The 25214-nt window shown below is 48.0% G+C and overlaps 1 protein-coding gene across 5 annotated transcripts in view; it reads left to right on the top strand.

Moving 5' to 3' along the window:
• The first annotated feature begins 1817 nt into the window (after positions 1-1817).
• Positions 1818-25214, top strand: part of LOC136957558 (dnaJ homolog subfamily C member 13) — a 28013-nt gene continuing 4616 nt past the window's right edge. For 2 of the 5 annotated variants that reach the window (XM_067251577.1, XM_067251580.1), the window contains exons 1-49: positions 1818-1957; positions 4926-5006; positions 8670-8745; positions 9071-9220; positions 9953-9994; positions 10176-10376; positions 10557-10763; positions 11229-11324; positions 11490-11581; positions 11675-11841; positions 11982-12061; positions 12189-12358; positions 12616-12648; positions 13328-13427; positions 13657-13764; positions 13862-14017; positions 14440-14496; positions 14587-14708; positions 14867-14942; positions 15169-15264; positions 15418-15558; positions 16444-16461; positions 16948-17030; positions 17292-17445; positions 17535-17638; positions 17734-17893; positions 18212-18274; positions 18487-18588; positions 18760-18864; positions 19014-19216; positions 19350-19434; positions 19617-19771; positions 19857-19902; positions 20176-20330; positions 20506-20707; positions 20968-21083; positions 21215-21293; positions 21386-21521; positions 21978-22162; positions 22302-22376; positions 22541-22660; positions 22849-23028; positions 23316-23522; positions 23653-23766; positions 23860-23976; positions 24118-24295; positions 24633-24724; positions 24948-25047; positions 25132-25206. In XM_067251577.1, the coding sequence (XP_067107678.1) occupies positions 4939-5006; positions 8670-8745; positions 9071-9220; positions 9953-9994; positions 10176-10376; positions 10557-10763; positions 11229-11324; positions 11490-11581; positions 11675-11841; positions 11982-12061; positions 12189-12358; positions 12616-12648; positions 13328-13427; positions 13657-13764; positions 13862-14017; positions 14440-14496; positions 14587-14708; positions 14867-14942; positions 15169-15264; positions 15418-15558; positions 16444-16461; positions 16948-17030; positions 17292-17445; positions 17535-17638; positions 17734-17893; positions 18212-18274; positions 18487-18588; positions 18760-18864; positions 19014-19216; positions 19350-19434; positions 19617-19771; positions 19857-19902; positions 20176-20330; positions 20506-20707; positions 20968-21083; positions 21215-21293; positions 21386-21521; positions 21978-22162; positions 22302-22376; positions 22541-22660; positions 22849-23028; positions 23316-23522; positions 23653-23766; positions 23860-23976; positions 24118-24295; positions 24633-24724; positions 24948-25047; positions 25132-25206 (5647 nt within the window). In that variant the 5' untranslated portion in view covers positions 1818-1957; positions 4926-4938. The remainder of the gene's footprint in view (positions 1958-4925; positions 5007-8669; positions 8746-9070; positions 9221-9952; positions 9995-10175; positions 10377-10556; positions 10764-11228; positions 11325-11489; positions 11582-11674; positions 11842-11981; positions 12062-12188; positions 12359-12615; positions 12649-13327; positions 13428-13656; positions 13765-13861; positions 14018-14439; positions 14497-14586; positions 14709-14866; positions 14943-15168; positions 15265-15417; positions 15559-16443; positions 16462-16947; positions 17031-17291; positions 17446-17534; positions 17639-17733; positions 17894-18211; positions 18275-18486; positions 18589-18759; positions 18865-19013; positions 19217-19349; positions 19435-19616; positions 19772-19856; positions 19903-20175; positions 20331-20505; positions 20708-20967; positions 21084-21214; positions 21294-21385; positions 21522-21977; positions 22163-22301; positions 22377-22540; positions 22661-22848; positions 23029-23315; positions 23523-23652; positions 23767-23859; positions 23977-24117; positions 24296-24632; positions 24725-24947; positions 25048-25131; positions 25207-25214) is intronic. The other 3 variants (XM_067251579.1, XM_067251578.1, XM_067251581.1) reach the window with 3 other exon arrangements.

The following is a 25214-nucleotide window of genomic DNA, read 5'->3' as shown; positions in this document are numbered from 1 at the left end:
TAATTTAGTAAAGTTTCACGATATTCCATAGTTTCTAGATACGATCTGGTTGCTTGTCAGGAGCCTATCTGGTTCAACACACTAAACGGATTGGACACAGTGTGTGTGTTGTTCCTTGGGCCCGACTCAGCCCTTAATTCCTATTTGACTCCATGTGGCCCGAATCAGAAGTTCATAAAAGTTCAGTTAGTCTGCCTCCTTGGATGCCTTCTTCCTCAGAAGCATAGTGGGAGACGTCAATGTACATTTTGTTTGGGAGACTCACAGAAAAACGAAAAAGCTCTCTTTTCCCCTCCTTGTGTCGGTTTATAATTAAATTAGGGCTAACCGGTAGCGCATGGTTAGCCACTAGAATCAGATGCTTCATAACGTGATCTCTCTGGCGTTGCTGTCTGTCCCACTCCACACAACTCTGACACTCACAGAGGCCACGATGTTTCCTCTCTACCTTCAATCACGGTGAGTTTCTCACACTCTTTAAACCAGCAAACCAAGTGCCACCGAAAAGAAACAGTTCATCTCAAACTAAAGGGGCTAAAAAGTCACAGTTAGAATGTGTTCAGTTTCAGGGATGTGAGGGAAAGTAGAGGAACATCTTTTGAGGCTTGAACAGTAGATTGGTCTGTTATGGACGTACACAGCTTTGTGAGAAGACCTACTGAGGCTTCTATTTATGGCACAGAAATACATTGTGCATATAGATAAGGCGTGAAACAGCAACTGTAGTACACAGGATAGGTGGGACACTCAGTCAAGAGAGAACATACAATGGAAACTATGGCAACGATTTCTTTGTGGTTTGTCAGCTGGTGTAATGTGCTTTTTTAGGCTGTTTCATCACTGACAAATATCCCCCAAATCCCTTTCAAACTTCATTGCTTTGTCATACAATTTCTTCCGAATTTGTCTTTCACTGAAAACTTGATTGTAACCGGATGATTGTAACCAGAGAATATTTAGTAGTGCATTTAGAGTAGGCCAGCTCAAGTGGTTAGACATTGGCTAGATATGTTAAGTTAATATAAATATTCCTATTTCTACTTTGTGCAGCATGAAAACACATCTGCTGTATAGTAAAGGAGGCCAGTAGGCCACACGTCTAGCTTGGGAAGTGCAGTGTGGGGAAAGCAGCTCTAGAGGGCACCAAACTCTTAAAGAAAGTGTTATGCCTAAAAACCCACTGCGCTGACCATGATTGCTTGTTTTTGACCTCCCTACATAGGTGACTGGAAGAATGATAATTTACAAACTATAAGATGTTTGAAGAACTTGTGGAAAATGTTAGAAGTTATATTATTATATCTCTGGTTGATATTAAGAGAGTAATGGAGGTCTAATTAAGCAGCTCAGGTATTATTACTTTTCATATAGGCTAATGTAGCCTGCAGGCTATGTAGTCTTGGTTTCGATGGGGCAGTCATTTGTTGAGATTTAGAATTTATAGTCTAAATGCTGACTAATTTTCACCATGAAAGATGCCACGAGGCATATTTGTTTATGCAAATTACTTTTAAAAGATTAGGGTATGTAAACTATTAACACTGTGCCTGGAAGGTGTTTTCTTTAACACCGTCTTGCCTACATCTTACAAATCCCTTTGTATCTTGTACGTGTACTCTCTATCAATTCATTGTGGTCAAGCAACTGATTCAAGGTCAGGTTTGGCTTTGGTCTTTATATAGAGCTATCGCACAAGACGGTTCCTAGATCAGACGTCTCCCTATAGGTACTTCCTGGCAAACAGATCAGCTGACAGACTCATGACAGCAAGCATTCGCGCTTGCGCTGTAATGTACTTTTGGTATGAGGAATATGGCAGCGTCCTGAGTTCCAAGAAGACAGCGCAATTGAGAAGCTAGTCCATCGGATTGAAAAAACAGATACACACCTGCAACCCATATTGGAGGGTGGGGGGCTAAGGGACGGATAAGAATTGCATTTGGTAGCGAATATACAGGTAAATGAATCTGCGACTGGTACTCCACCACTCAATCTCCATGTTTTCGTTCCATGGATTGATTCAGACACTTTCTTTTCTGGAGCGAGCAAGCTAGCTGACAAAAATACGTTTGTTTGGCTACTCAGCTAGCCGGTATGCTGACCCTTTGCAAACGTGGATACACGTTTTCATATCGTTAGATATCGCTGTCATAATGAGCATAATATCAAGATAACACTGTCTGCAGTAACGCATCACGGAAATGAGTGGCCCTGTCTGTCAACTTGCTAGCTGGTCAAGAACACTAGACGTTCTCGTCTGGCCTCCTGTCCTGCTCCTCCCGGCTAACTTGCTCGCTATTTTTGAGCTGTTTGTTAGCATCTTGCTAGTTCGCATGTCGCTGTCAGAGTTTGCCGGGTTACATGGTCTCTGTCAAACGGGCTGTGATCATCAAATGAGTAGGCATTTATTTATCAAATTGTAGAGACTCTGGCCCAACGAACAGGCAACATATTTATTATTCCACGGGTTGCATTCGTTCGTAGAAACTAGAGACGTAGCGCTAGTTTATATTGTTATAAGTTAGTACGTAACCACCACAACAATACACATTTTCTTGTGTAACATGCCGGGGGTGTCATGCAAATGTTTTGGTTGTTTTAGTAAAGCATGTAATTGACTGTGGGAGGGACTATTGGTTGCCCTTTTTTGTATTCTTGAAAGAAAGGTCATGGCTGAAAGTCATGGGAAAATAATTAACTTGATTAACTTTGTAAGGAAATACTGTCTTGCATATAAGTTTTTTGGGGGAGACGATGCCTCGACCACAGTAGCACTATCATCTCATTGTAGCCTATAACCTAGGTACACTTCCTACCTGCAGTACTACACTAGTAAGTTACAGACAAATTTTGCAAGTCTATGCACAGTCAGCACACGCTGCCTGGGAAGCCAAGCTGTGCCTTCACATGTTCTACTGCAACCAATCCCTGTTGTGTCTCAATGTGAGGTGTCACTAAAAGTCCATCAGAAGTTCCTCTGTGGGGTATCACGCTACTTCTCTATGTTGTAAATTGTTTTTTTTCTGTAGCCCCCAGTAGTGTAGCTAGTGGCAACTGGGCATTTAGATCTTACTGTAATTCATCATCCGCTGCATCTGTACAATTTTTCCATAATTTCTTATTAAAGCTCAGCTCATAATTCTTATCTGTTCTAAACTTGATTCTTGGAGGGATGTGCATGTTTAGAACAGCAATTTTTAAACTAAGAGAACAGCTGGAAACCTACTATTTTAAATGTAAAACATGTATTGGGGGTTGCATGTAAACCAGGCTAGCAAGCCTATGCACTGCCCTCTGCTCCACCAGTGCTAGGTCAGTCATAGATTTCTGGTTCTATTGATCTTTCACAGGAAGGGCCATCACATGACTTAGTACTGGAATCTGCACCGGTCTTTTTATACCCTCACCCGAGTAACAGAATTAAACTGTACAGCCCTCAAACGTAGTGCCCAGCACGTGGAGCCAGCCTTGATGCCTCTTGTAAACCTCGCTTTTGTGCTTTCTGCCCACCCCCTCCCCGTGTTCGCTCCAGTATAAGAGCCACAGAGGCAGAGAATTGCAGAGGAATGTCAGGCAGAAGGCTTCTCGTCTTTGCTCGCTCGGTCCTCTTTCTAGCATAGATTTACCTATCAAATGGTTAACATCCAGGCCCATTGTCACATGCTTGGTCTTGGACGTAGTCGTCGTGTGTGTGGATCATACAGAACTCTGTGATCAGACCTGGCCTGTGACAAGGGCCAAACTCTCATCTCCTTGAAGCACATTGGACTCCAGGCATCATTGATTGGGACTTATTTTTCTGTTCCCTGCTTCATCTGCAAGCTGACATGGAGAGGAAGGAAAGGAGTCAGTACTTCCCAGGATCTGCTGACACAGGTCCTCCTGGTGACGGCGGTGTGGCTGACAGAGAAAGGTCGCTGGCTGTTCCCCTCTGGTGTTCCTCTGGCCGCTTGACTTTGCTGGACTGTTAACGGTCTGGTCTGTGGTCGGATTGAATTGTTTATAGTGATCTTGTGTTGATGTCGTGTTGTGTGCGCGTACGTGCATGCATGTGTGAGTTAGATCTCAACATTTCAGCAGAAAATATGTAAACAGATAGCATCTGAATAACTGAAACATCTTTTACGACTCAAAGTAGAGGAAACTGAAGGTTGCAGAAGAACAAAGCACCGAGTTGATTTAGTTTCCAGACTTTTTGTAGCAGCTGGCTTAGTAATTAGATTTAAGTCCTTATTTTCATCTAGTCCTTAGACTGGAAAGAATCATGGTTTTATTTAGTTATCTGGGTTTGTTATTTATCATTGAAATCTTTTTCCCCGTCAGTCAGGGGATTCCACCGTGTCTGGTGTGAGGAGTCTCCCTGGCTGTTTAACCCTGTTTACAGGTACAGAGTGATGACTTTGTCAGCGCCTCGAGAGGAGGACTCTCAGAGCCGAGGGAGGCTCGAAAAGGATTTGACTTTGAGGTGTAGAATGTTTGTGGGTTATGTCAAGTGTGCGCGTTGGAGGTGGGCGTTAGAAGTGTGCTTGTGTGTCATCATTTAGGCCTAGTTGGAATGTGACATTCCATGACATCAGCTTTAGGATATACGGTATTGGAGGGTGAAGGTCATGCTTGGTCTTTAAAGCTAACAGCAGCCAGTCTATAAGGTAGTTCATGCTTGTCATACAGAATGGCCTGTATGCTTTAGTCACTCTTCTTTCCCCTCTCCTTCACATACTATGTGTTTAGGGAAATCCCTTCTACTGTACCACTGTGTCTCCCTGTAATTGAGTTCCCATTCAAGTGTGTGTGCCTGTGTGTGTGTGAAGGCCTGGCCTACAAAGCTGCACAGAGTTGAAACAACTGAGATGTGGAACAACTGAATCCCTAGCAATCATGGCTATTTTGTGACCTTATTTGACATTTGCTTTTGTTTGTTGCAGGTCCTGCCAGAAAATGAATGTCGTCAAAGACAACAAAGACCTGGCCTGTTTCTACACCACAAAGCACTCCTGGAGGGGAAAGTAAGAGAGAGAACCCAGTCGCGTCACTTCTACATCCTGAATGGTCGTAGCTAGGCTAACAGACTTGAAAACAATATTGTTTTCAATGAGAGGCCTAATGGACAGGGGCTCATAGTATTGCAGATACTTAACAGATTGTACTGTGTTTCAGCTCAATTTGATCAGTACTAGTGTCAGGCCAAAGGAGCCAAGATGTTTTTAGCAATGCACATTGCACATGCTACTAATTTAGAGAAAACCCACTGTATACTGTAACAGCTCTGATCAGAGAAAGTCTACAGCTCCCAGTTATAATCTGGGCCTAATGTCTGAGTCTGTTGCAGCATGTCCATAGCCAGGCAGAATATGGCCCGATATTTTCTTTCTAAAGCCCTGTAGTTCAATATGTCTCTTGAAATATCTCGTACACTCTCTATCTCTCTTTGTTTTTCTCTCTCTTTTTCTGACTGGTTCACAAGTACAGTTGGATGAGTAAGCAATGATCTTACAACCTAACTGGCCAGTAGAACACGAAGAGAATGAAAGAGAAACCTACAGATCCAAGTGACCCTCTGTTAGAGTCAATAAAAGAATATACAAACCCACCCACAGGAAGGACATATGCTCACATGACCAAATACCTGCTCTCTAAGAGGCTTAGTCTCCCATTAGGGCTCTGTTTGAGGGGGGTAATGTTAGTAGTGCTGGAGAGGAGAGCTGCATTAGTCCAGCCAAGGCTTCCTCCTGCTAATGACCCCCTGGTTAGAAAGCCTCCAGGGACTGACCTGGGGGGTTGATACTGAATCAGAGGGGGAGTGCAGACTAGTGTGGACAGGTCCTCAGAGCAGTGAAAGATGGAAGGGAGAGGCAGTGGGGACTACAGTGTGTGTGTGTGTTCGCCTGTATTTAGTTTCTGTTGAAGGCAAACCTCCTTTTACTGTAACTGAAGACACAGCCTCTTCCTCAGAGCGACATTAATTACCATCCACCTTGATGAGTCCATCCTCCAACGAGGACACTTGTGTTCTTTTAATGATGTAGCCTCGACTCAGCAGCTACCAACACGCAGCTGTGTAGGGAGGCAGATGGGAGGTGAGGCCAACCACAGAGATTTAGAAAGCAGGTCTTCTTCTTTTTGTCTTCTGTTCCATGCTGTCTGTTAGTGTGGGGTTTCTGCTGCAATCACATCCTCTTTTTCCAGTGGTGACTGACAGTTGGGTTGGACAGGGTTAGAATGGGTTCCACTGTGGCGCGCTGGACTGTCTTCCTCTTGATGTGCTGCCTACTGAGAGGCTGTTCGAGCCTGCTGTGGCCTTCCCCCGGGACAGGAAGGACCTACACACACAAACACACACACTCAAACCCACATCCACACACACACTGACATACATTCAAACCCACTCACACATACTACCACACTCCCCCCTTTACACTTGCCTCTGGTGGTTTCAGACTAGTGGCAGTTCTTCAAACACACCCCTCCCTTTGTCTTCATGTGAGTGTTGCAAGTGGTGTTGCTGTGACCACCATTGCTGTCGCTTCTGCTATGCTATGGTAACCAGCAGGGTTTAGATGAGAGACTGTCGTGCTGTGTTCACTAGCAACATTGACAGGGTAGCAGCATTGTAAAGGCATAATGGTATCATGCTCCTCTGTTGAGTTGGGCTTGCCGTCTCTGCTGAATGGGGCTGAGATATGGAGTTGAAGGGTCTATTGGTTTTTCCTCAGTAATCTGATTGATTGGATGACCGTTCCAACTTCTCGTTCTCCTGATTTAATCATGGCTATGGAAGAGTACACTGACCACATCCTCTGAAGACTACTTCAAACTTAGCTTGGCCCTAGATTTGCTTTCAGACAAGGCTTGTCATTGTATCTAGGCCTATAGATAGAATTGTTAGTGGACTGACATTGCCAGATATCTGCTTGTTGTTTCATTAGAAACCCCCCTAGGGTCCAGGCTTCTTAGCTGGATAAGCAGGACCAACAGGAAGTTGCTTAATGTGGTGATGAGTTATTCTGAATATGAGACCGGGGGGGAAAGTGAAGCCGTACTCTGGCGTGGTGTCAGGTGTCAGAGACAGCGTGGGTTCAGACCTCGAAGAACATAGAAAAAAACGGTCTGTCTGTGCTCATCAGGCCTGGGCTGAAATGTAGCTGGAATCTTTTCAAAACGCTCATTTCCAATGCTTGTATTTGATTGATCTCGCCTGGCACAGTGGAGCCAAAGGACCAGTCCCTAAAATGTACGGTAGACTTCTCTAATTTCAGCCTGTTTGAAAGGGCTTCAAATCCTTTTGACTCAGACTGGTATAGATGCAGACCTGTGCGTGTCTGACCTGTCATGATGTGTTCTGTCTCTGGAATGGTACACTGTTACAGCTCGCTATACCGGGGAGTAATGAGCTGTCTCCCTTAATAAGGTTCTTTTATTGGAGAATTAAACCCTCACATTTATGACCTGGTAATATGACCTTTCTCTATCACCTACACACACACATGCACACACACACTCGCGCGCACACACACACACACAGCTCTGTGCCGGCCTCTGTTCGTGAAGACGAACAGTGAGAAATTGTCTATGAAGCACCAGACAAATGTGGGCTATTCATTTCACTGGGAAAGACCCATCCACTGTGTGTCTGTGTATATATCGTGTATGTATAGTGTGTGTTTGTATACAGGCTGTGTGTGTGTGTGTGTGTGTGTGTGTGTGCACGTGTGCCATCAGTGTTTCCAGCTTTCGAGGCCTGTCCTAGTGCCGCTCGGTGATATCACTGCCTTCTTCTATCCGTGTGACAGGGGTAGAGCAGGCCAGCCTGTTACTCCACAGCCCAGTAGAGACTTCAGAGCAGTTAAGAGTTCCTACTGTTGGCCCTCACTGTGTACTTTACCCTGAAAGCATCTCTCTCTCACCTGACACCACTCTCACCACCGGGGGGTAAAGTCCTGCCTGGACATCTTTAATGTGTAGCTTTATAACTTTTACTGAGGCGGTTAGCGATTTGATGAGGAGGCCTGTCCTTGAAAGAGGAGGAAATGAAAGAGGAATAAAAGAAAGAGAACAGGGCCTGGAGGTGGGGATGAGCCCTCGGTGAGCAGGGTGCTTGGAGGAGACCCGTGTTTGTGTCTACTTACCTTAACACACCACACCTTCTCACACAAAGAGTTTCATCATGAAAATGTCACCCTATATTCTGCAAAATTAACCGTCCCAAACTGAGCTTGACTTGTCCCAAAATGTAAATTCTTGTGTTTTTGCATTATGACATTCTGACATGGGTCTAGGTTAGATTTTTATTTTTAGAAAGGTTGGGAAAAAAAAAGAATCTCCAAAAAATGTTTCTAAAGGTTTTACAAATATTTTGGGAAAAAAGTTTAGAAAAAGTTTTAAAAATAGTTTTTTCAAAAATAGGTTTGCATCATTGATGAGTACTTTATGATGAGATGAGAACTCTACTAAACTCTACTGTACTCTGCTCTGCTTTACTGTACTCTGTTTTATGCCACTTGCCAACTGTCCGCACAATGACTGGCAAGATAGATTACAGCATTTCCATCATAGGGTATTTTCAGCAGAGAAGGTATTTTGGGAACTGATTGATACGGAACAATGTTGGCATCAGTTTGACCTCAGGGATGATGGGATTGTGGCTAGTCTGACTGTCCTCTCTCTTCCAGATACAAGCGAGTCTTCTCAGTGGGCACCCATGGCATCACCACGTATAACCCCACCACGCTAGAAGTGACCAATCAGGTCTGAATGCCAGCCAACCAGGCACTACAACGCCTTTGATCTCTACTATGTATCTCTCTTTCTCTGTCTGTCTCTGTTTCTCCTTCTCCTTGTCTCCCCCCGCTCCTCCCCCTCTCTCTCTTTCTGTATTCCTCCAGATGTCACACAACACACAAACAGTAGACTTACCCTTATCACAAGTGCCTAAGCAGGAATGTAACTTGATTCAGTGAAGCATTTTTAACTGTCTTTTTCAATTTTTCTTTCTTTCTCTCTTCATTCCCCCCCCCCCTCTCTCGCGCTCGCTCTCTCTCACCCTCCCTCCCTCCCTCCCTCCCTCCCTCAGTGGCCTTACGGGGACATCTGTGGCATCACCCCGGTAGGGAAGGGCCAGGGCACCGAGTTCAACCTTACATTCCGGAAGGGCAGCGGCAAAAAGTCAGAAACACTCAAGTTCTCCACGGAGCACCGCACTGAGCTGCTCACAGAAGCACTGGTGAGAGGCCCTGGGGGGCTGGGCCTAGGGGGCTGGGCCTAGGGGGCTGGGGGGCTGGGCCTGAGACTGGGTGGGCCCGTGCTAGGGTCAAGGGGGCTAGGAGCTTGGGCCTGAGCAGAGGGCCGCCTCGCTGAGGCCAGTGACTAACTCATCTGAGTAGCAAACACTAACACTGTCTGAATGCTGTCGCGTCTGTGAACTTGCACACAGTGACTTATTTTGCTTAGTAGCAAAATCTGGTCACGCTGTTAGCTTCTGCTGTGCCGGCAGAACATGACATTTGCAGGGAATCAGCTGCTAATTTTACAGTATGCAGCCCTCCGCACTCCCCTGACATGAAGGTTTCTCACGCAGCTAGTTTATCCGCCACCAGTGTTGTGGCTGTAACGAAGCCGTTCTGTTGCTGCGTGAGATATGAGACCCCTGAATGAGTCTGGTGGCTCCCATAGGGTTCCTCGAAGTCTCCCCTCTCACACATCGCTGCCTCCATCTTCCAATTCCGCCGTCGATTGACATCTTAGTGAGCTAGCAGTACTAGCTAACTAAACCGGTTATATGAATAAAATGCCATTGATGTAGATTTGCAAATCCATCTCCACAGTGTTTTCTCTCAGTGGTGGTGGCCTGATGGATTCAAACTGGCGTGAGTGTGTTGTGTGCGGCGTTATCCGTGTCTACAAATGGTGGTGATGACGTGTTCTGATCTCCAGTCTGATCTCTTTGTGTCTGCAGAGGTTCAGAACAGACTTCTCAGAAGGCAAGATAACAGGACGGGTGAGTGCTCAGACTGTTACCTTCTTATCTGTTGAAGAGAGGAAGTAGGGGGGGATGACGGACGCAGCTTCCGGTGTGTGAATGGCTGCTATGTAACGGGACCATTGTTGTTTTTACTGTGCTATACGCCCTTAGTATGTGACTTGACGTCCGTGTGCACGTGTGTGTTTGTGCTCGCCAGCGCTACAACTGTTACAAGCACCACTGGAGCGACACGCGGAGGTCGGTGGGGTTGGAGGTGACGCCGGGGGGCATCGACCAGATCGACCCCCTCACCAACAGGGTGGTGTGTTCCTACGACTACCGCTCCGTGGAGGGCTTCGCCGAGGTCTCCGACTACCAGGGCGGCTTCTGCATCCTGTATGGCGGCTTCAGTCGCTTGGTACGTACACTTTTGTGTGTGTGTGTGTGTGTGTTTGGGGGGAGGGGGGCGAGGGGACGTTTCTTTGTTGGATGTGAAGATTTGATTCTCGGGTTTTTGTCTAATTTTCTCTCCATCCCCCTCCTCTCTCTCTCTCTCTCTCTCACTCTCACTCTCACTCTCACTCACTCTCTCTCTCAGCACCTGTTCGCTTCGGAGCACAGGGATGAGATCATCCGCAGCGCCGTCGAGCATGCCGGGAACTTCATCGGCATCATGCTGCGCCTGCGGAAGGAGACCCTGACCTTCGAGGGCTTCGCCACAGAGCGCCTGGGGAAGTACAGCTCGGATGAGAGCATCACCTCTCTGGCTGAGTTTGTGGTCCAGAAGATCTCTCCACGCCACTCGGTCAGAACCTCCATCTCTCCTCTCCTGCTGTCTATCACACACAGAAACACAAGCAAACAAATACATAGAAACCTCTACTCACGTCTAACAAATACTAATAGAAATGTGCAAGCATATATGCTTGTACATTTGTATTGTCTAATGTGACTTTGAAATCATTTAAAATAAGATAAAAACATAATTCATATTTGATTGTGTTGCATGCACTCCCTTTTGCGTTACATTACATTTACATTACATTACATTTACATTTAGTCATTTAGCAGACGCTCTTATCCAGAGCGACTTACAGTAAGTACAGGGACATTAGGGTAGGGTGAAGTGCCTTGCCCAAGGACACAACGTCATTTTGCACGGCCGGGAATCGAACCAGCATCCTTCTGATTACTAGCCCGATTCCCTAACCGCTCAGCCACCTGACTCCCCTCCCTGTTTGCTAACATGTGCTGTGTGTGTCCCTGGCAGGAGCCTGTGAAGAGGATCCTGGCCCTCACAGAGACCTGCCTGGTGGAGAGAGACCCCGCCTCCTACAACATCGTCACCCTCAAGCCCTTCGAAGAGGTGGGCAGGACTGGGGACCCACAACTGTACACACAGAACTGGAGACACACACGAGAACCAAAGAAACTCCCGATGGAACATACACGCATAAGAGAACCGTCCATCATGTGTTGCTGTGGACTGATTTTCCTGCTGTAACAAGTGAACTGACCTGTGTGTGTGCAGGTGTTTGCCCTCATCTGTGATGTGGACAACCCCCAGTTGTTCACGGTGGAGTTCATCCGAGGACAGATCAGGAAATACTCCTCCACAGAAAGGTACTATACCCAAAATGGTACTGTGTTTGTGCACATGCTGCATAACCTCATTTAACGCCACTGCTCTTTTCTTGTATGCGTGTGTGCGTGCAGGGACTCCCTGATGGCTAGCCTGCTCGATGGGGTGCGTGCGTCGGGGAACAGGGACGTGTGTGTTAAGATGGCCCCCACGCAGAGGGGCCAGCGCTGGGGGCTACTCAGCATGCCCGTGGACGAGGAAGTGGAGAGCATCCACATCAAGTTCCTGGCAGCGCCCCCTAGTGAGTGAATGAGACACGTGCAGGAGGACTGTGATGTCCCTCCAATGGAAAAAGATTTCTGTAACAAAACGTACATTTTGAATCATTATTACTTACTTTCTCCCCCCCCCCCCCTCTTCCTACCTCTCCTTCTCCCTCAGATGGCAACTTTGCAGATGCCGTTTTCAGATTCAACGCTAACATTTCCTACAGCGGAGTGCTGCACGCCGTCACACAGGACGTGAGTTTGAGTGTTTAAACAGTGTGGGTCTCCCTCCTCCTCCTCCTCCTCCCAGTGTCTCTTCTCATGTGTCAGTGTGTGTCTTGCTGCCTGAACTGACAGTCTCTCCCCCCTCCCACCTCCCCAGGGTCTGTTCTCAGAGAACAAGGAGAAGCTGATCAGTAACGCCATCCTGGCCCTGCTCTCCCAGGAGGCTGAGATGTCGGGGCCCAACGTCGAGCTGGAGAGCCAGTTCCAGGCTGTCCGCCGCCTGGTGGCTTCCAAGGCAGGCTTCCAGGCCTTCACCCAGCTGCCCAAGTAAGGGCCACGCCCTGCCTCCCCTGCCTTCCCTCATCTCCTCTCCATCTCTTTTAATGTCTCTGCTCCCTAAAATAAACTGTCGAGCCGTGCTATGCACCTCTCCTCTTCCTCTACCTCTCACAACCCCCCCCCCCCCCCATCTTCCCCCTAGCTTCCTCTCCCCTTCCTAGGTTGTGTGTTGCTGTAGAGTGTTAGGTTGTTGCTGTAGTGTGTGCGGGGGATTCTGGGTAACAGACGTGCTCTGTCGTTCCAAGGTCTGGTCAAGGGTCTGGACTCACAGATGGAACGTAAATATGAATCCATACATCTCAGTCTGCCCCCCTGTCTCTGGCTCTGTCTGTTCCCTCTCGTCTCTCCTCGTCTCCCCCCTTCGCCTGTCTCTCCTCGTGTGTCTGTATGAGTGTCTGTCTGTCTGTCTGTACACTGTAATCTTTCCTGTCATCAGCGTCTCTTGACAGGTCAGTCTGACACGTTGTTTTGCTCTCTCTTTCCCTCTCTCTCTCTCTCTCTTTCTCTCTCTCTCTCGCACTCTTTCCTTCTCTGTATCCCCCTTATGCTCTATCTCTCCCTCTCCCCATCTCCATGTCTTGCAGTGTGTCTATCTATGAATTCCCCTCCTTGTACCTCTCTCATATGCAGTATCCAGGACACCTGTCTCTCTGTCCTAAGGGTCACTGAGATGTATGAGAGCAACTGGATTTATTTCTACTCTTTGTTGCTATGGAGATGAGAATTAACCAGACCTCATTTCAACCATATTTGTATGACTTAGATTCCATGCAAATATTGTCCCGGTCTGTACTTAGGGTATCTAGTTAGTTAGGCCTTTTAAAATGACCATGTCAAAACATTGTTAATAAGCTGTTTGTGGATTAGCAATCTATAACTTTGTGTGTGTCTGTGTTGGCATTGTGGTGTGTTTCGTCATTGTGGTGTGTGTGTGGTTGTGGTGTGTGTGTGTTTCAGATTCAGGGAGAAGTTGGGGGTGAAGACTGTGAAAGCTCTGAAGAGGAACAACAACGGCGTTACTCATGCAGCTATTGACATGCTCTGCGCCCTGATGTGTGTAAGTGCTCGATGCATTACTGGAGCACTTACACACACACTCTCTCTCTAAAGCAATCCATATACAATAACATCACATTTTTGTACTGATTGCCCCTGGTGAAATGCTATTATTTAGGGCCTGGTCTGTTGCCAAGACTCATATTACAAATTCCTTGTCTATTAAAAGCTTGGGATGAAAGACGTGATTGTTTGCCAAATTCACTGACTTTTTTTGTATTGCCTCGTAGCCGATGCACGATGACTATGACCTGAGGCAGGAGCAGCTGAACAAGGCCTCCCTGCTCTCCTCCAAGAAGTTCCTGGAGAACCTTCTAGAGAAGTTCATCAGTAACGTGGTACGTGTGAGACAACTGCTCAGCACGACGTTCAAGACGACCTCCTCATTTCCTTCCGTCTCTGACTTCCTGTCTTCTTCTCTCTCCCTCTCTGCAGGACCATGGGACTGGAGCCTTGGTCATCAGCTCGCTGCTGGACTTCATGACCTTTGCCCTCTGCGCTCCCTACAGCGAGACCACAGAAGGGCAGCAGTTTGACATGCTGCTGGAGATGGTGGCCTCCAATGGTCGGACCCTCTTCAAGCTCTTCCAGGTCGGTGGAGGTCCAAGACGGGAAAGTCAAGCGTCTACAGACAGTGATGTGTCAATGGGATGCACTAGAGCAGTAGTTCCCAACCCTGGTCCTCAGGGCACCACTGTCCTGCCTGTTTTAGATGTTTCCCTGCTCCAACACACCTGATTCGAATGAATGGGTCGTTATCCAGCTCTGCAGAAGCCTGTTTATGACCATTCATTTCAATCAGGTGTGTTGGAGCAGGGAAACATCTAGAACAGGCAGGACAGGGTGCCCTGAGGACCAGGGGTGGGAACCACTGCACTAGAGAACAGTTAGAACCTGGGTGCACAGATGTTGGTTAAGTGTGTAGAGGAGGGACTACTTCGTAGAGGAGGGACTACTTCGTAGAGGAGGGACTACTTTGTGGCTCCCTGACCTGTTGTCCCTGCTGTCCCCAGCATCCCTCCATGGCTATCGTGAAGGGAGCCGGTCTCGTCATGAAGGCCATCATTGAGGTGAGCTTCTGGGGACTGATGATGATGATGATGGAGATGTTTGATGAGTGGATGTGAGGATGATGTTCTGTCGTGGTTGTGTGTTGTCAGGAGGGGGATAAGGAGATAGCCACCAAGATGCAGGAGCTGGCACTGAGTGAAGGAGCCCTGCCCAGACACCTGCACACATCCATGTTCACCATCAGCTCCGACCAGAGGATGCTCACCAACAGGTGAAACACACACACATTCCCTTCAACTCTAAGTAGTTAGAAGCAGCTAACTATATTTTCCAATTCATGCTCATCTGTGAATGGCAGGCAGATCTACAAGCTGTTTGAGAGCCAGACCAGACTGATGATGTTCTCTCTTCTCCCTCCATGTTTCCCAGGCAACTGAGTCGTCACCTGGTGGGTCTGTGGACGGCAGAGAACCCTATCGCCTTGAACCTGCTCAAGAGGATTCTGGTGAGCTTCCCCTACAACACTCTCTGAACCAGCTGCTGTGGACCTCTGCTGGGCTGGAGGACTGTCTAATCATCTTCACTGCATACACCTAACAGGAAACATTTGATCTTCCTCGCTTTCTCCTTTCTCTCTCTCTCCCTCTCCTGCGCCATCTCTCTCTCTCTCTCTCTCTCTCTATCTCTCTCTCTATCTCTCTCTCTTTTTCTCTCTCTCTCTCTCCCTCCAGCCGACAGGTCTGCTGGCGTACCTGGACAGTCCTGATCCTGTCCCAGAGAAGGACCTGGACAGGATGCACATCCGCGACAACTTGAAGATCGCCACGGTATGTTCAACACAGCTGTGAATAACTTTAAGAACCATTGTTTATTGGTTATTTTGTGGGTCGTTTTAACGGACAGTGCGTATATAGCCAACGCTGGTGTCAGTGTGCTGGATGTATCGTGTAACCACCTCCTTTCTCTGTCTGGTTTGACAGGACCAGCTTGGTCGTAACAAGGTGCCCGAGTGGCAGCGCGTGGCTGGCAAGGCTGCCAAAGAGGTGGAGAAGTTTGCTAAGGAGAAGGCAGACATCGTCCTGATGCACTGGAGGGACAAGATGGGCATCGCCCAGAAGGAGGTGAGGATGCCTCTCTTTTCTTCCCCCACGATGGGGCTTCATTCTCGGGCAGAGGGCAGTGGATTGTCCCCTGCTTCTACTGCTTGTGCTCCACTCACTCTGGTGCTGGCGCTTTCCCTGCTGGCGCTTTATGCTATTGCAGGCCCTTAAATCCCACTACATGGCCTGTTGCTCTAGGCTGGAGCTGGTGCTGTTAGCATGACTGTTATAGCATTGTTAGCACCTGGCAGCTTGGTCTTTAGCACCTGGCTGGAACTGCTCTTTAACAAGCCTCTATTGGGTTTCCATTGCTCAGTAGATCATGTGCTCTGTGTGATATGTTTGCATATTTGTGTGTTATTGTTTCCACTGGTACAATACACTTCACTTTTTTTTACTTTGTGGGTGTGTTTGTTTTGACGTAAAACTGGTCTTTCAGGGTGGAGCCTGCCCTGTGTGAAAATGTAGATGGTGTGTCTTGTTGAATGTGTGTTTAGAAGCTGACGTACTTCACTTTTTAACAAGAGGCCTTCTCTCTGTGGGCACAGCTAGCTGCACTTTGGCTTTGCTTCAAACCTCAAATGTACAGGCAGATCTCTCCGATCAAAGGGTCTGTCAGCACGGACCTCCTTTTTTTTTTTTAAACCAATTACTTGAAACACTTTGATTTCCCACTGCAAACTCCATGAATTTCACATCAATCCAATAAGGATGACTCCATACCCATGTCACAATGTTTTGACATTGTAATGAAGATCTGAACTTGATTTGTTATGACCTGTAGATGACCCTTGACCCCTTATTGAGACCCCTTTTGTGTTTGATCCAAGTAGCAATAATCTCTCTGTGTTGTCTCTGCCCCCCCCCCCCCCTCCTCTGGTCTTCCCCTGTTGTCAATCATTGCAGCAAGACAGAAATAGCCTGGTGAGTAGAACTGATGGCTAGCCCTCGTCCTCCTCTGTTTGACTCCTGACCTTGTGTCAGTCATTAATAGAGTCCATGTAACACATTATTTGGGATGGCATTTCAGTTTTATTGTAAATTGTGTATATACAGTATGTATTACTTTTGGGTTTTTTCTCCCAACATTTTTTGCCATCAGTTCATGTGGTTGGTGGTGGTTGTGCTTTTTTTTTTCTTTTTTCTATTGTTTATTTGAATGTTCTAATAATTTATCAAGTGTATATTCGACATGTGCTCATTTGTTATATTCTTTCAAATGTGGTGGGTTGTCAAAAGAACACAGTACATGCATACCTTTCATCCTTTTGTCATTCTCCTCAGGCAGAACCAATAGTGCTTGAAACTCTTTCAATAGTTTGAGCATTTGCTCAAGTCTGCCTGGTCAGGTGCTTTGACGGAGTTTGGAGCGTGAGGTGCCGTTACTGACGTGTGTTGGTTCCTCTACAGAACCCAAACCAAAAACCTGTCATTCTGAGGAAGAGGAGGCAGAGGATCAAGATCGAGGCCAACTGGGAGCTCTTCTACTACAGGTAACCACTCCCAAGGAAGTCTGAAATAAAAATCAAGGAGATTATTGATGTTAGGTATTATAACAATTAATTATATAGAATTACACCATTCGAATTTGAGCAGCCTGAAATAAAAATTAAAAACATTTGTGGCGCCACAAATAAATCAATGTATGGGAAACACTGTATAGTATAATGTTGCTTATAATTTTTTTTAATGAAATTGCTTGCTTTTAAGTAGCTTTGCTAGATGAGTAAAATCTCATGTGTGTTCTCCCCCAGGTTCCAGCTGGACCACGCTCGCCCCAACCTCATCTGGAACCTGAAGACTCGTGAGGAGCTGCGGGATGCCCTGGAGGGGGAGATGAGGGCCTTCAGCGTGGACCGCGAGCTCGGCAACGCCAGCGTCATCTCCTGGAACCACCAGGAATTCGAGGTCAGGGGGTCACCTGGTCTCATCAGGTGTGAATGTTAAAAATCTATGTTATTATCTATACATAATCTCGATGCTTTGTCTGTGTGTAGGTGAAGTACGAGTGCCTTTCAGACGAGATTAAGATCGGGGATTATTACCTGCGTCTGCTGCTGGAGGAGGACGAGAGCGACGAGTCGGGTGCCATCAAGAGATCGTAAGACTGTCGAACATCTCAACAGTAGTTGAGCTAGCTTGAACTGATGTTTGTATGTAGCTAACACCTCCACGTGTTCCTCTCCATCTCCTCAGGTACGAGTTCTTCAACGAGCTGTACCACCGCTTCCTGCTCACCCCCAAGGTGACCATGAAGTGCCTGTGTCTGCAGGCCCTCTCCATCGTGTACGGGAAGTGTTGTGAGGAGATCGGGCCCTTCACGGACACCAAGTACATCGTGGGCATGCTGGACCGGGTCAGTACCAGCACTCTCACTAATGACATCTCATGAACAGTGATCACTATGGGAATGTAACGGTCTGATCAAAAGGTTTTCTTTTTGGCCTTGAAGGTATATGTGATATATCTTTATATATATATATATATATATATATATATAACGTATCATTTAACCTAGTAGATTACAAGGTTGGAATTAACTTGTACATGATTTGTTCAACTGGTGTTGTCGGATCTGGCAAGTGTCACTTCTCTTTCCAGCTCTTTGTAAACGGTTCATTTGTGCCAATTTAGTAACAATGATGTTCCACTTCTCTGTTCTGTGTGATTGCAGAGCACAGACAAACTGGAGCGAGACAGGCTCATCCTCTTCCTCAACAAACTCATCCTTAACAGAGTAAGCTAAACAACCACCACTTGACAGCACAAAAAAGACAATCAAACAATGCTACAAGTTTGTCATTTTCAGGCAAGCTCTCATTACTTGCATCCATCTCCTTCCTTAGACCTCCCAACACAACAAGACCACCAAGAATGGTCATTCTGGGTTCAGCTCTGACTTAATCTAGCACTTTGTTGCCAATCGATCATGTATTTTGTCTCCTGCAGAAAAACGTGAAAGAGGTGATGGACTCCAACGGGGTTCGTATCCTGGTGGACCTGCTGACCCTGGCTCACCTCCACATCAGCAGAGCCACCGTGCCCCTGCAGGTACTGTAAGGTGCCTCCACTCATAGGGGCTTATTACTAACTATCAGGTAGATCATTAACTAATGCTGACCTCTGACGTTGGATGGCTTCTGATGTTGGATGTGTTTGATGTTGGATGGCCTCTGATGTTGGATGTGTTTGATGTTGGATGGCCTCTGATGTTTCCCTCAGACCAACGTGATCGAAGCGGCGCCAGACATGAAGCGAGAGAGCGAGAAGGAGTGGTACTTTGGCAACGCAGACAAAGAGCGGAGGGGTCCGTTCAGCTTCGAAGAGGTGAGGTGGTGTGCCCCGCTCCTCCTCAAGAGCACAAACCCTCAATCTGACCCCCGTCCAAAAAAAATTTCAAACTTTGAAATGAAAGTGAAACAGCTGGACCCTTTTTTTTCTTCTTTTCCCAATGTCCTCTGTCTTCCACGGTGCAGATGCAGGAGTTCTGGAACACGGGCGTGCTGACGGCCAAGACGCGGTGTTGGGCGCAGGGCATGGACGGCTGGCGCCCCCTGCAGGCCATCCCACAGCTGAAGTGGTGCCTGCTGGCCTCGGGGCAAGCGGTGATGAACGAGACGGACCTGGCCACGCTCATCCTCAACATGCTCATCACCATGTGCTCCTACTACCCCAGCAGGTACACCCAGGCAGGGAGGCTGGAGCGGGCTACCTCGCTTTCTTTTTTCATATCTCTGTTCCTCTTTCTCTCATTTTTTCTTCTCTTTATTCTCTCTCTGTTTCACAAAACGTGTGTGTGTGTGTTCACCCAGGGATCAGGATAATGCTATTATCCGTCCGCTACCGAGGATGAAGAGACTAATCAGTGACAACACCTGCCTGCCTCACATTGTGCAGGTTAGTTTAGCACAAACTCTATAACTGCCAAGCATGAAATACCTAGATGAGGATGACATTGGTGAAATGTGTTTTAAATATTTTATTCCCTGGCAGTATGATTTCTGTGTTTACTAAATACATCTTTAAAAAATGCTGTCAATTAACTGTGTGTACTTCCTCTTCCTGTCTGTCCATTCAAGCTGCTGTTGACCTTTGACCCCATCCTGGTGGAGAAGGTGGCCAACCTCCTGTACCTGGTAATGCAGGACAACCCCAACCTGCAGAGGCTCTACCTCACCGGAATCTTCTTCTTCATCATGATGTACACTGGCTCCAACGTGCTGCCTGTGGCCAGGTCAGACCTCACACATACTGTACACACACACACTCATAGGGTTGTGTGTGTGTGGACTCCCAGTCATGCTGTGTGCCTCCTCCAGGTTCCTGAAGTACACTCACCTGAAGCAGGCCTTCAAGTCAGAGGAGGTGAGCTGACATGTAACCCTCTGTCTCTACTGTGTGCTCTACCTTGGCCTTGTATCCAACAGCTCTGTCTTCTCCCAGACTAGGATCTATGGATTTTAATATATCTTAGATATAAATCTGAGATGGATTTAAAGTGTAGTTGAACCGATGCTGGAATAACCAATACTAGGATTAAAACACTTGTCTTCTGGGGCGTGCTTGAGAGACAACACCATAACAACCTGACATGTCAGGTTTGACCTCCAAGTGACCCCTGACCTCTGCCCTCTCCAGGCCAAAGGTCAGGACATTGTCCAGCGCAGCGTGCTGGGGCCCGTGCTGCCTGAGGCCATGGTGTGCTACCTGGAGAACTACGAGGCTGAACGCTTCTCCGAGATCTTCCTGGGAGAGTTCGACACGCCAGAGGCCATCTGGAGCAGCGAGATGAGGTCTGTCACACGTTACAGTACTTACCTACCTTACTTTTGGGACAATTCTCCTGACACGTAATACTGCACTGTACTGCAGGTTCATAACAAGACTAACACTCTGCAAGTTAGTCAGAGAAGTCGTTCATCTCGTTGTGTTTGACCGTGTCGTCTGTGCATCCCGGACCTCCTGAAGGCGTTTGATGATCGAGAAGATTGCCGCTCACCTGGCGGACTTCAGCCCCCGCCTGCAGAGCAACACGCGAGCGCTGTACCAGTACTGCCCCATCCCCGTGGTCAGCTTCCCCCAGCTGGACTACGAGCTGTTCTGCAACATCTACTACCTCAGACATCTGTGTGACGCCACGCGCTTCCCCAACTGGCCTATCAGAGAGCCGGTACGTGTGTGTCGATTGTGTGTGTGTGTGGTGGTGGTTGTGGTGGTGTGTTTATTTAATAAAAGAAGTTATCCTCTGAGCGTGCTTCCCCAACTGGCCTTTCAGAGAGCCGGTACGATTGTGGGTGTGTGCATTTGTCTTTATCGTGTGACAACGCATGAGAAAAGGGGAGTCATGCAGTATTCCCAGCTTGTAGAAGGAATGAGGTAGAAGAGAAAGCCCTCCTCTGAGTGCCTGTGGCTCTGCTCTGCCCCCTGCAGGTGAAGCTTCTGAAGGACACCCTCGAGGCCTGGAAGAGGGAGGTGGAGAAGAAGCCGCCCTCCATGTCTGTGGACGACGCCTACGAAGTCCTCAACCTGCCTAAAGGACAGGGACAGTGAGTCCCCGCACCCTTTTCTCCTCCCTCTGAAGCACAATACCTGTGTCACAATGTTTGCGATGTATGTACCTTCCTTGTGTATTGTAATGGCAGTATGTGTGAGCTGGTTTCTGGTGTGTGTCCCACAGGCATGAGGAGAGCAAGGTCAGGAAGGCCTACTTCCGACTGGCCCAGAAGTACCACCCGGACAAGAACCCCGAGGGCAGAGTATGTACCGAGCTCCCTCCAGTCAAGTGTCAGATCTCTGTGTGTCTTGTGTGGATATACTGAGTGATGCTTGTGTTTGTGTGTGTGTCCAGGACATGTTTGAGAAGGTGAACAAGGCCTACGAGTTCCTGTGCACCAAGTCTGCCCGCATCGTAGACGGACCAGACCCAGAGAACATCATCCTCATCCTCAAAGCCCAGAGCATCCTCTTCAACCGACACAAACAAGGTATTTCTCTCTCTCTCGTCTTCTCTTTCTCTCTCTCTCTCTCTCTCTCTCTCTCTCTCTTTCTTTCTCGTCCTCTTTCTCTCTCTGTCTCTCTCTCTCGTCCTCTTTTTCTTTCTTCATCTCTTTCTTCATCTGTATTTTTGCAACCTCTTCTGCTATTTGTTTCTCTTTCTCCTTCTCTGCTCTGCCTGTCTCTCCTTCTGCCTGTCTTTCTGTCCTTGCCCTATTTGTATCACAGTAGGATACAGTTGACTACATGTGGGCTTTATTAATGACAACCCTCCACGCAAGATCATTACACAGTAACATAATTATAAAGCTTCAAGTAGAACTCAGGCTAATTACACTCTGCTATAAAAAGCATCTGCCCACACCATGCAAAATACATCTCGTGTCGTTTAAATCACGAAATGCGATTGAAGTTTGACTCGGATCTGATAACGTCTGAATCCCCAGAACTGGAACCGTACAAGTACGCCGGCTACCCCATGCTCATCAAGACCATCACCATGGAGACGGGCGACGAGCAGCTCTTCTCCAAGACCTCCCCCCTGCTGCCGGCCGCCGCCGAGCTGGCCTTCCACACCGTCAACTGCTCCGCCCTCAACGCCGAGGAGCTGCGACGGGAGAGCGGCATCGAGGTGCCTCCGCCACGCACGCCCCATGACCCTCTGCACCTCCATGCCACCTCATCCATCTTTTGTTTCACTGAAGAACAAGATGGCCGCCCGGCGTACGCTGTGCCGTGTGATGATGTGTTGTTGTTGTTTACCCCACCAGGTGCTGCTAGAGGCTCTGTCTCGCTGTGTGGCCGTCCTCACTGCCTCCAGCAAACCAGACGACATGGCCGTCCAGGTGAGACCAGGAGGAGACCTAAACTGTCATCCGCTGGAGTAAATGATCTTAGGCTGGGACTGGTTCAAGTGTGTGGATGCCATGGGTATTGCATCCCCTTCACAACTGCTCTGTGTGTGTTTGCTTGTTTGTGACGTTGTTGTTGTTGTTGTTGTTGTTCCCAGGTGTGCGGACAAGTGTGCAAGTGCTACAGTGTAGCAGCTCAGTTTGAAGAGTGCAGAGAGAAGATCATTGAGCTGCCGAACATTATCAGAGACCTGTGCCATGTCCTGTATTACGGCAAGGTGACACTTACCAGCTCTGTTTCATCACTGAGGGATTATGGGATCCTGCTTGCTTTTAGTTTTATAATGTTTATAGGAGGAAGTTTGAGAGGAAACCTCTCTTTCTCTCTCCACCCACTCTGTTATCCTGTCCCTCATTGTTTCCCCCTCTCCGCTGTCCTCCCCCTCCCCTCCCTCCTCCCCCTCAGGGTCTTCCTCGGACGGCAGCGCTGGCGGTCCAGTGCATCAGCTCCTTCGCCATCGACTTCTTCCTGCAGACGCACCTGTACCACGCCGGCGTGCTGTGGCACCTGCTGGTGCGCCTCTTCAACTACGACTACACGCTGGAGGAGAGCGGCGTGCAGGCCAGCCAGGACACCAACCAGCAGGTTACACCGCTTACCAATGACTGTGTCCATTCATAGCTAGCCACCAATAGTTGTTTATTATATTATAACTAATACCAGGCCTGTCAGGACACCAACTAGACGGTTTAACAATTTCAAACAATTTCTTTATTTTTATTATTTGACACTTATTGGTTATGGTTGTGTATATATGTTTTGGGGGTATGTTACAAGCATGTGTTATGTTACAGACTGAAGTAAATTACATTAGTACACTGGAAATGAAAGCTAAAGTCTAATCTAAATGAATGTGATGTGCTGTAATCCAGGAGGTGGCCAACAGCCTGGCCAAGCTCAGCCTGGTGGCCCTGAGTCGTCTGGGGGGGTACAGCATGGTCCTGGAGGGGGGCAGCCCTGGGGGCGAGGCCAACGGGGTGGACGGGGTGCCCCCAGAGAACCCCACCATCAGGAAGAGCCTGGCCGCCATGCTCACGCCGTACATCGCCAGGAAGCTGGGCTCGGGCAGGCCGGCGGAGGTGAGGGGGTGGGGGAGAGTCGCATGTTGCTTTGGTCTATCAATCCCACACACACATTTTAAAGATGTTACTGTCCCTTCCCTTCCGTGTCTTCTTCCACCCCCCCCCCCCCCCCCCACATCCTCCCCAGGTGTTGAAGCTGCTGAACAGTAACTCGGAGAACCCCTACCTGATCTGGAACAACGGAACCCGGGCGGAGCTGCTGGAGTTCCTGGAGATTCAGCAGGAGGGCAACATCAAGAGGGTCCGTTCACCCCTCCCTTCATTCACTCCCTCCTTCATCTTTTACGTGGGCAATTTCTTCTTTCTTTGATCGTGACCATGTCTCTGTCCCCAGGGAGAGAACGATAGGAGCTTTGGCTCAGAGTTTGTGTTCGAGGACCACGGAAAAGAGTTGATCGTCGGAGAGATCTTTGTCAGGGTGTACAACGAGCAGCCCGCCTTTCCTCTGGAGGTGAGAGAACCAAGACTGGCACAACACCCAACCACATACATAAATCATCACAGTTGATCAGTTTAGGAGGTGTTGAACTCTCTGTTTATCTCGGTGCTGTCCTCACTTCTCCAACGTCTTCATGTCTCCCGGTTCTCTCAGTTCCCCAAGGCGTTTGCAGCCAGCCTGCTGGACTATGTGGGCTCCCAGGCCCAGTACCTCCACACCCTGCTGGCCATGAGTCAGAGCAACAAGGTGGAGTCTCAGCAGCACGCAGAGAGGCTCCGCTGGGCTGAGATGGCCTTGGAGGCCCTGCGCAACGTCATCAAGAACAATCCCGGTGAGAGGAATGTTCTGGAATGTGACCTGTGCCTTATTCTACATCCTTTCTTTCTTTCTCCCTTCCTTCCTTCCTTCCTTTCTGGCAGGATAGGTAAAGGGCTGAATAGAGAAACGCATGGTTCGACTTATCCAGGGTTAGGATTAGGTCAGAGATACCCACAAGGGCAGGAGTAGATAAAGTTGCAAAGTAGTGCTTACTACCCACTAAGCTGACCTCCACCTCAGCATGTCTTGGATCATGCGACTCACTATTTGAATGCATTTCGTGTGTCTTGTCCAGAGTTTGCGGTGCTTTTCTTGTCTCTGATGCGGCTATGTTCTCTGTGTGACCCCAGGTTCAGAGACGGAGTGTATCGGCCATTTCAAGCTTCTCTTCTCCTTGCTGCGTGTTCACGGAGCTGGGAAGGTTCAGCAGCTCGCTCTCGAGGTACTTCAGGCCCCTTCTCCCCCCCCCCCACGCGCACACACACACCTAGTCTGTCTGCCTCACTCGGTCACACAAGTTTCTGTCCAAATACAAGTTATAAGCTTGCCTACTAGCCTTTGGCTAGTGAAATATATGGATGTCTAGACCATGTTTGAGGTATATTCACTACTACTACTACAAGGCCGGTGTTTTAGTGTCTGAAGTTGTTCGTTCTTCTCCTCAGGTTATAAACACTGTAACGTCCAACCAGGAATGTGTGAGCAACATTGCAGAGTCACTCGTTCTGTCCAACCTGTTGGTGCTACTGCACTCTCTGCCTTCCAGTAAGAACACACACACACACACACACTTGAAATGTGCTGTTTTAGGCTGGTGTCTCACGTGTCTTGATTGTCTAATTCCTCCAGGCAGACAACTTGTGTTGGAAACACTATATGCTTTGACCTCCAACACCAAGATAGTCAAAGAAGCCATGGCCAAAGGTAACATT

This window comes from Osmerus mordax, chromosome 15 (genome assembly GCF_038355195.1).
Source record: "Osmerus mordax isolate fOsmMor3 chromosome 15, fOsmMor3.pri, whole genome shotgun sequence".
NCBI classification, from domain to species: domain Eukaryota; kingdom Metazoa; phylum Chordata; class Actinopteri; order Osmeriformes; family Osmeridae; genus Osmerus; species Osmerus mordax.
The sequence above is the reverse complement of the archived record's forward strand: the minus strand, read 5'-3'. Positions and strand labels throughout refer to the sequence as shown.